The sequence below is a fragment of the Platichthys flesus genome, chromosome 16 (genome assembly GCF_949316205.1).
Source record: "Platichthys flesus chromosome 16, fPlaFle2.1, whole genome shotgun sequence".
Lineage (NCBI taxonomy): Eukaryota > Metazoa > Chordata > Actinopteri > Pleuronectiformes > Pleuronectidae > Platichthys > Platichthys flesus.
The window spans coordinates 715,439-725,528 of NC_084960.1; the positions used below are offsets into that span (position 1 = coordinate 715,439).

Sequence of the window (10,090 nt, forward strand, 5' to 3'; positions counted from 1 at the left end):
TGCAGGGCGCCCGGCGAGTTAGTCAAGGACTTGAAGGAGTTTTGATCTTTCTGAAACTTCAGGAAAACAGAGCTTGGGGATTTCCTGTGTTCTGATTTACTGATATAAATAATGTAGATTAGAATGCATGAATATGGAAATAATACAAGAAGCTGCACACCCGTGAGAAGAGAGTCTTGTGTGTAACTGGTGCCGCACACACACTGATGGTATTACCACAAAGTGTTTTAATGCACTGAATAAGGAACTGAACCACCGCAGCACATCTCAGGATCGTGTCTGATCGGACTCGACTGTAAATCAAGTCCGGAGGATTTGTGCCGCGGCGCCGAGGAGCCGGTGGGACGTCCGGCCTCAATTCTCCAGCGGCGCCTGAAGCATCTGGGCATCAGGCCAAACACTTCCAGAACACAAGCAGCTCAACGTGGACGAGTGACTGCATCCAGGTGACCAATCAGGTGACCAGCCAGGTGACCAACCAGGTGATCAACCAGGTGACCAGCCATGTGACCAACCAGATGACCAACCAGGTGACCAACCAGGAAACCAACCAGATGACCAACCAGGTGATCAACCAGATGACCAGCCATGTGACCAACCAGATGACCAACCAGGTGACCAACCAGGAAACCAACCAGATGACCAACCAGGTGATCAACCAGATGACCAGCCATGTGACCAACCAGGTGATCAACCAGGTGACCAGCCAGGTGAGCAATCAGGTGACCAACCAGGTGACCAACCAGATGATCAACCAGGTGACCAGCCATGTGACCAACCAGATGACCAACCAGGTGACCAGCCAGATGACCAACCAGGTGACCAGCCATGTGACCAACCAGGTGATCAACCAGGTGACCAGCCAGGTGACCAATCAGGTGATCAACCAGGTGACCAACCAGGAAACCAACCAGATGACCAACCAGGTGATCAACCAGATGACCAGCCATGTGACCAACCAGGTGATCAACCAGGTGACCAGCCAGGTGACCAATCAGGTGACCAACCAGGTGACCAACCAGATGATCAACCAGGTGACCAGCCATGTGACCAACCAGATGACCAACCAGGTGACCAGCCAGATGACCAACCAGGTGACCAGCCATGTGACCAACCAGGTGATCAACCAGGTGACCAATCAGGTGACCAGCCAGGTGACCAACCAGGTGACCAACCAGGTGACCAGCCAGGTGACCAACCAACCATACTTCCCTACTTCCGACCTACCTACCAACCTAATTACAGACATAATTGAAACTATGTCTAATTTTTCAGTTTACTTTCTATTGAAGGACGTTTGATCTCCATGTATCAGACGAACACTTCTCTTCTGATTCCCTTTGGAATTCTCATGTGTTCCAGACCATCGTCTCATCATCCAATCACTTCCTGTCAGCGAGTAACTCGAGCCTGGTGCAGGAGACCATCACAGACTGGAATTCAGACGGAGGGACAGTAATAATTAATAAGCAGACATGTGGACAACGCTCAGGGAGGATGACGTTCACTTTTTATCGACCAATTAATGAAAAATTCATAAAGTGTGCAGAATATAAATGAAATCTCTCCTCTGCTCGGCAGTCGCACGATTCAATGTGGAACACGTCGTTAATCATCATCATTACGTCTTCTTTACATAAATCTTCACACAGTATTTCAACTGAAGCTGTTAATCCTGTTAAATGTGTCGTTGCATCTGTTTATTATTATTTTGTTGATTTATCATATCCTCTTAGTTTGAAGTCTCCGGGGTGGCGACACCTAGTGGCCGGAGGCACGATGCGTTCAGGTTCTCCGTCCGTCTCATTGTTGTGAACACGAAATCTGTAGAATATCACGAGGGAGTTTCTTCAGATGAACCGATTGGAATTCGGTTGGTGAAGGTCAAAGGTCAAGGTCACAGGGACCTAATAATGCCTAAGAATAGTAACACAAGTTTTTGTTATGTATGATTGTAGGTTCACCTGCGCTCCCGGTGCCTGCCGGCTCGGGGAAGCTGTCGGGGGAGGAAGGTGCTCTGGCTGCTCCTCAAACACCCCATGGTGGGGGAGGGGGGCGGAGCCGCACCCCGAGGTGCGGCTCCGCCCTCGACCTCCTCAACAAGAGACGAGGTGGAACCTCCCATGATGCAGCTGGCTCAGGAGCAGAGGCCCTGAAAGAGCAGGAGACAGGAGAACACAGCCGGTGGAACAACTCAACATGTAGAATCATCTTTATCTATTTTTATTTGTTAAGTTTGGAGAAAAATATTTATAGTTTTATAAATTTAGGGTTTAAACATATTTAATGTTTTATTAAAGTTAAGTGAAAGTTTTCCCTCAAATTAAAAATAACCCTGATTCCCAGGTCCATATTAAACTTTTACATTTTATTATTAATAATACAATCAGTGATAATAAAAGTTGTCTTAAGAAAATATTCAAATTTAATCTTGGTACACTTTTAAAAATAGAAATAATTTAATAAAATACTCCTAAAATGTTCAGGAAGCCGGGGATCATGGGTAATGTCCGACCTCAATGAACGTGATTGGTTTTGTTTTTTCTCTCGAACAGAACAATACATTTTTTTGTAAAAAATTAAGAAAACTTGAACCTCGAAACAAAATAAAACTGAAATTTAATCTTTCAGAAAACTACAGAAAAACACTGAACACAAGATTTTCAAACTGAAACAATATTAACTGTGATTTGACTCAAACAGAAGAAACCGTCTGTGACTTTCACACAGAATCAGACGGAGGCTCGTCCTGCTCTCACCACCTCTGTGTCCTTGAGCAAGGACCTGAAGTCTCTGAAAACTGCAGCAGGACAGAAGAACCTGAAGGGACATGTGTCACATTAAAATCACACGAGTGACTTCCTGGAAAACAAACGATTTCAGATCGGAATCCAAACTGAAGGAATTCTGCTGCAGATTGTGAACTTCACTCAGACTTCAGGTAACCTGCAGGACAGCTCAGAGGACATGAGAGGACATGAGAGGAGATGTGGAGATGTGAGAGGACATAAGAGGACATAAGGAGATGTGAGAGGACATGTGAGAGGACATGGGGAGATGTGAGAGGACATGTGAGAGGACATGATGAGAAGTGAGAGGACATGAGATGTGAGAGGACATAAGAGGACATGAGAGGACATGGGAGGACATGGGGAGATGTGAGAGGACATGTGAGAGGACATAAGAGGACATGAGGAGATGTGAGAGGACATGTGAGAGGACATAAGAGGACATGATGAGAAGTGAGAGGACATGAGATGTGAGAGGACATAAGAGGACATGAGGAGAGGAGAGGACATGAGAGGAGTTCGGAGGAAATGAGGACATGAGAATAAATGAGAGGATAGGAGAGGACTTGAGAGGACATGAGAGGACATGAGTGGAAATGAGTGGACATGGGCGAACATCCTCCTCCTCCTCCTCCTCCTCCTCCTGTGGGCCGTGAGGCAGCAGACTCACCTTCTGCAGATGGACGAGCCGGGTCTGGATCCTCCTGCCGCCTCCTGAGCTCCGCATCCTCTGATCAGTCGGCTCCTCCAGACCTTCACCATCAACACACTGGGAACAGCACACACTTCCTATCAGCTCTTTCAAAATAAAGTCTCTGCTATCGAGCGAGCGCTGCAACATTTATTAACACAAATTTAAATAATAAAATAAATCAGACAATATAATAATATTCATAATATCAATATTCATCAATATTATTCAAAATTTCTGAAAAGACCATATTAAAAGCTCATTAACATTAATTCCAGGGATTTTTCTGAGTTAAACTCAAAACAAACAGCTCATAGGAAACAATCTGGTCGTAGCTTTTATTCTGAAGTCTGTTTCCTCCTGTCCTCAATGAGCTCAGCTTGACGTCCCCCTCCTGTGGACAGCTCGTGTCTCCAAGGGACGTGTCCAGGACAGGCAGCAGACAGACAGGCAGGAGGTATCGACCTCTCTCTCACACACACACACACACACACACACACACACACACACACACACACTGAACCTTTCTTCTCATGTGTTTTTGTGCTGTAAATGTTAAAATGAAAAGTTGAGCTGTTCAGTCAGTTTTCTACTGAAGATTAAAAACACATTAGTGTCATTTAAATTCTTTAAGGACAAAGAAATGACCGTTTCACTGAGAAACCACAGAATCAGACGATTCTTAAAACAAAGTACCACGAGTTCCAGAATTTTCCTTTTCTTCTAGATTCAACTTTTGCATTGGAAGCTGTTGATACATTTCGTAGTTTATAGTTTACAGGAAAAGCTAATTATGAATTCAGGAACTTCATTTTCCAACTTTGTTCAGTTTAAATCTCAAACATAATAAATGTGTTGATGAAGTATCTGAAATGAACTTGTACTTCACATGAGTATTTCTACTAATTCCAGTCAAATCCAGACACATTTTATTTAGAAAACCAAACGTCAGGAAAAACATTTACATAGAAAATACAACATGTTTGGAACCACAGCACGTTTTTAAAGATGTGCGACACAGATATGATGCTTGAAACACGTGGGTGTGTCTCCTGCAGCGAGTCGTCCTCTGCTAAATCGTATTGCTTCCTGTCAGTCACTGTTGATTTATCTGGTTTTGTGCAAAGTGATTTTATCAGGAGGAATGAAAATAAATGTCTCTTACAGTCAGAATATCATCATTTATAAAAAACCATCTCCTTAAACCTCGCAGTGAGACTCGGAACAGATTGAAAGAAAAGTTTGGAGATTGTCCAGAGGGTGGCGCTCTACCTACAGCGAGCCTGTGTCTGAGGAGGTCAAACTGAAATGATTCAAAATGTGAACAAGTGTTGAAACGACACCACGGCAGCAGAGTCACATGGTCAGAAACACCTTCAGTCTTTAAAGTGAGGAACCAGAGATGAACTCTGAGGTCGGATCTGATGAGTCAAGTCATGGCTCAGATTTGTGGACTGGGGGAAACAGCGCCCCCTGAAGGCTCCAGCTGTCGGGCCAGGCTCCATCAGACTCTTCTTCTACGGATCTTTTCTCCAAACCTCCTCTCCAGAAATATATGTGGCTCTTACGTTGAGGTCATCGTCGAGCAGAGTGAGGTCTGAAAACACGAGTGAGAACATGAGACACGTGAAGAAATGATGTGACTTCATTTATCTGCTCTGAGCTGAAGCAGCCGGTCGTCACCTGCGTCCGAGCCGTAGTCCAGGGTTCCTTTCTTGTGGCTGAGGCCCAGGAGCTGAGCTGGATGAAGAGAAGCAGCTTCCAGAGCTTCTTCTACACTGCAGCCTGCACACACAGACACACACAGAGACACACAGACACACACAGACACACACAGACACACACAGACACACACAGACACACACAGAGACACACAGACACACACAGACACACACAGACACATACACACTCACTTTAAACTGCAGTTTTCAGAACAGAAGATAATGAAAACATGTGTTTCTGAGCCTCACAGTGAAACTTAGATGATGCAAATTCCAGCTGATGAAACCGAAGTGACACACACGCACCTGAGGCCTGTTTGAAGTGTCGCACACACACACACACAGACACACACACACTCACCTGAGGCCTGTTTGAAGTGTCGCACACACATGTCCATGGTGGCGATGCTGCCGCTGAGCGTCTTCGTGCCTGACGGACAGAGACAAGTTAGAGCGGAGTTAGAACTCTCACACCTCCACTTCCTGATTCCACCAGATCATCATGTATTGATCCAGACCTGCCACGTAAGCGTGAAGACCCTGGATCTCGATGACCTGCTGGCCCAGAGTGTGGCTCCCGGGGGGGAGACCCATCGCTGCGATCGCATCCGTCACCAGCACCAGACCTGGAAACACAAACAGGTCACACCCCCGACCAGCGGCTGCTGTCGCTCTGGACGCTCCAGCTGATCTTCACGAGGATCCACAGAGCGGTGAGGACGAGTAGTGACGGTAAATAAAGTCAACAATTCTCCACCTTGTTGTACAAACATGAAGTAGTGGAGCCGCAGACAAGCCTTTGACCAATCAGGAGTCAGTGTCAGCTGTCAATCATCACGACTCATCCTGTTTTTATATCATCAAATAAATGATTAGAGAGAGAAGAACGACCTGAGACGACAGAAACATCTTTGACATTCATTTAATTTAGTTTGGTCCATGTCCCATCTGCTCACATGGAGGAGGAGGTGAATAACCTGTACTGCAGCCAGACACCAGGGGGCGATCCAGATTATTTGGCTTCAGCTTAAGAAGTTTCTTCATTTCTCCAAACTAACCGACTGTAAACGTGTGTTCTGCTCTTCCTGCCTCGTTCCTCATCTCCAGTTCGATTCCTGTGAACTTCACTAAAGAACCGGAGCTCGGTCGTCCCGTGTGCACGTTTCAATCCAGAACCACTAGGAGGAGAATCGTCTCTGACCTGAGGGGTGGGCTCTGTGGGCGATACGCAGAGCAGCTGGGTTGGTGTGGATCCCGTCAGCGATCATACCGTAGAACACCGTCCGGCCCGCGGGCACCCGGTCGCTGGTCAGCAGGCCCACGATCCCCGGGTCCCGGTGGTGGAACTGGATCAAAGCAAAGACAGATCTGACTTGAACTGTGGGAGAAAACCAGAGAGAACACGGACACACGGGGAGCTTGGTAGGGAACAGTGCCGCCCACTGTGCCACAGTGCCGCCCACTGTACCAGAGTGAAGCCCACTGTACCACAGTGCCGCCCACTGTACCACAGTGCCGCCCACTCTGCCACAGTGACGCCCACTGTGCCACAGTGACGCCCACTGTACCACAGTGCCGCCCACTGTACCAGAGTGAAGCCCACTGTACCACAGTGAAGCCCACTCTACCACAGTGACGCCCACTGTACCACAGTGCCGCCCACTGTACCACAGTGACGCCCACTGTACCAGAGTGAAGCCCACTGTACCAGAGTGAAGCCCACTGTACCACAGTGCCGCCCACTGTACCACAGTGAAGCCCACTGTACCACAGTGCCACCCACTGTACCACAGTGCCACCCACTGTACCACAGTGCCGCCCACTGTACCACAGTCACGCACACGTTCTGGTCTCTGGGTCTTGAATCTGCCGTCTCAGAGTCGTCACGTGCTTCGAGCTCGAACATGTGACCTACACACAGACCAACACTGAGTGTGGACTCACAGGCAACATGGCGTTGAAGAGATGAGTGATGAACGAGGCTCCGCTGCTCACGGCGTCCTCGGCCTGAGACAGGTTGGCCACTGAGTGACCTGCACGAGGAAGAGGAGAGGAAACACGTGAGCAGGAAGCTGAAGAGCGTCATGTGACCAGGACCAGGACCGGGACACCAGGGCTCACCTAACGACACGGTGACGCCCCTCTGGCAGAGCGCCCTCACCACCGAGTCGCTGCCGGCCAGCTCAGGAGCCAGTGTTACCATGGCAACGTCGTCCAGGCCGCCATAGGTCTCCATCAGGTCGACGACCCCCCCGCCCTGGAAGCTGCGGAGGAACTGCTCCGGGTGCGCTCCCTTCTTCTCCAGGCTGATGAACGGGCCCTCCAGGTGGACACCTGCGGAGACAGACGCCGGGTTCGTCCTCACGTGCATCATGCCAATGAGGGACGTTATGATGTCACATGACATGAAGTCGGTTTCTACTTCACCGCCATCGTACCGAGAACTCCCGCTCCATGTCGACCTCCGCTGTGAACTTTGACCTGAGGTAAAACCTGAAACACATTCTCATCACATCAAACCTTTAAGCAGACGACAGATGAACCAGACCTAAAGGTTCAGTGTGTAGGATTTAGTGGCATCTAGTGGTGAAGTTCCATATTGCAGCCTAAGAAGACCTGACGCTGAAATGCCTTCACTGGAGTTAGTGATTGTTTTTCTGTCTGTGTTCATTCTTATTAGTTGATTTAACAATAATGAAAACATGTAATAGTGAAATAAGTACTTAGTATTTGTAGATCTTGATGTTTCTTGTGTGAAGGAAACTCTACACTCTCGTTGACATGAGAGGTCACAAGGTCAGATTAAAGTGGTGCTGACCTTGTGGTAGACGGCGGGGGGGGAGGTGACCAGCGTCGGACAGAAGGAAGTCACTCCGTGCTCCAGGATCTTTTTAGCCACGATAGAAACGCCGGCGCCAGCATCATCAGAGGCCTGAGAGAAGTCCACGCCGTATCCTCCTGGAGGACGACCCATGTGACCATCACCATCCAATAACACGTGTGTCAGTGTCCTCAGTCTAAACATCAGTTTATCCAGTTTCTGTGATTTCATTTATGTTTAAACTGCAGAGTCAGTGTTGCATTAAATAAACTTCTTCAAACGTGTCAGTTTATCATAAATCTGATGATATGAATATTTCAGCAGCTGGAACGACAGAATTTACCAGCAACTGTTCTGAAAAATGAAACTAAAAATTATTTCAGTTGTGAGATTTTCTGGCTCCAGTTTCTTCAGGTTGAGGATTTTCTCATAACTGATCGTAAACTGACTGAACTCTGGTGAAACTGTTGATGAGAAAAAAACAGATGTCTGAGGAATCACAGATCAGCTCCTGAGACACCCAGAAGGAAGGACACAGACCAGTGTGTGTGTGTCTGTGTGTGTGTGTGTGTGCGTGTTTGTCTACCGTTGATCTGGACGTCTATGAAGCCCGGGGTGATGATGCTGCCTTCACAGTCCACACACTCGTCAGCGTAACCCTGCTCATCGAAGAACAACTTCTCTGGATCTAAAATCCTCCCTCCACGGACCCACAGGTCCTCCCTGCACACAGACACACACACACACACACACACACACACACTCTCTCTCAGCTCTGATCACTGTATGGTGTGGTGTGTGTCGGAGGGGAGAACGGGTCGTACCTCTGCAGCTTGTGCTCTCTCAGGATTCTGCAGTTGATGAACTGGGTGATGGGGGCGTCCGACACTGACTTGTTAGACGGCATCTCTCTCTCTCTCTCTCTCTCTCTCTCTCTCTCTCTACAGACGAGTGTGAAGACAAAGATTCATCAGTTACACACAGATCAGACTCTGCACTTCTGTCTTTATTCTCTATTCTCTATGAACCTTGAGACTCTGATGAAGCACTGAGGCAGACTGCTGAGCTCCAGGAAGTTGAACTCAAAGTCATTCATTTATTTCTCTTCATTTATTCACTTCAGTGTATTTCTTATCACTGCAGCACTTTGACCCTGAAGAGCTCGTGCACACACATGTGACCTCGGGCAGCTCGGAAATGACCGTTTCCAAAGTAATGAGGATATCTGTGATATGTAAACTTTGTTCTCTGCATTGAAATACCGGATTACAAACTCCATCGAGAAAACAGTGAATTTGACACGTTATTGGCTCTGACCTGAGTTACAAACCTTTACAGAAGAAGAACATAGAAGTTTGAGAACCAGAAGAATCTAGTTAATAACTCGGCTCATATTTAATGATCAATACTCCACCCGTTATTTCACTATCTCGACTTGTTTACTCGTCACCGCGACGCTTCAATCGGTTAAAGTACAAACACGACCTGCACTAAACTGCTGGTTTTTTAAACCGAGTTCGGCAAATGAACTTCGTATTAACTTATAAAATTATCCGTTCATTAACAGTGAAGCGGTGAAGAAAGTAACGTTCTGCGGTAATAAGTTACTTGAGTCGAGCTGGTTACTCACCTGAGATCAGCTGAGTCTGTGCAACAGAAACAGGAAGTGGAGGAAGTCACGTCACGTGACGGAGCTGCAGATCAGCTGATCAACAGTTCAACAGATCAACAGAAGGACAGACAGAGAGACAGACAGAGAGACAGGCCCCTGACACAGTGATTATTATAAAGTAAAATCATAATCATACAAATACTACTATTGCTACTACTATTAATTATTATTATTATTATAAACTGAATAATCAGAATCAGAAAAGAGGAGGAACGTTTCTAAACAGCCAATCTCAGCCACAATAAACTATAAATAAAATGTATGAATAATAAAACGTAAAAGTCAGAATAGGAAACAAAACAAATCATCACCAGCAGGTGGCGCTGAAACACAACAAACCAACCAACCAATGAACGCTTGCCTCCTTCGCACCTGAGCTGCTGATTTTCTGTTTTT

At 46.9% G+C, this 10,090-nt stretch overlaps 1 protein-coding gene across 1 annotated transcript; it reads right to left on the bottom strand.

Moving 5' to 3' along the window:
* Positions 1 to 4,392: 4,392 nt before the first annotated feature.
* On the bottom strand, positions 4,393 to 9,138 carry amdhd2 (amidohydrolase domain containing 2). Its single transcript, XM_062408307.1, has 11 exons — positions 8,847 to 9,138; positions 8,609 to 8,745; positions 8,020 to 8,159; positions 7,640 to 7,694; positions 7,323 to 7,535; positions 7,146 to 7,234; positions 6,403 to 6,547; positions 5,720 to 5,827; positions 5,563 to 5,631; positions 5,164 to 5,265; positions 4,393 to 5,077 (listed from the first exon to the last, which is right to left on the bottom strand). Exons 1-11 carry the CDS (start codon positions 8,927 to 8,929, stop codon positions 4,998 to 5,000), a joined length of 1,221 nt encoding a protein of 406 aa, XP_062264291.1. The 5' UTR covers positions 8,930 to 9,138; the 3' UTR covers positions 4,393 to 4,997.
* Positions 9,139 to 10,090: the final 952 nt, after the last annotated feature.

Coding starts and splice junctions, on each gene's coding strand:
- amdhd2 (XM_062408307.1), bottom strand. CDS start 8,929: ATGCCGTCTAACAAGTCAGTGTCGGACGCCCCCATCACCCAGTTCATC. Junction 7,695..8,019: donor CCCCCGCCGTCTACCACAAG/GTCAGCACCACT, acceptor AATGTGTTTCAG/GTTTTACCTCAGGTCAAAGT. Junction 5,266..5,562: donor ACACTTCAAACAGGCCTCAG/GTGAGTGTGTGT, acceptor CTGTGTGTGCAG/GCTGCAGTGTAGAAGAAGCT.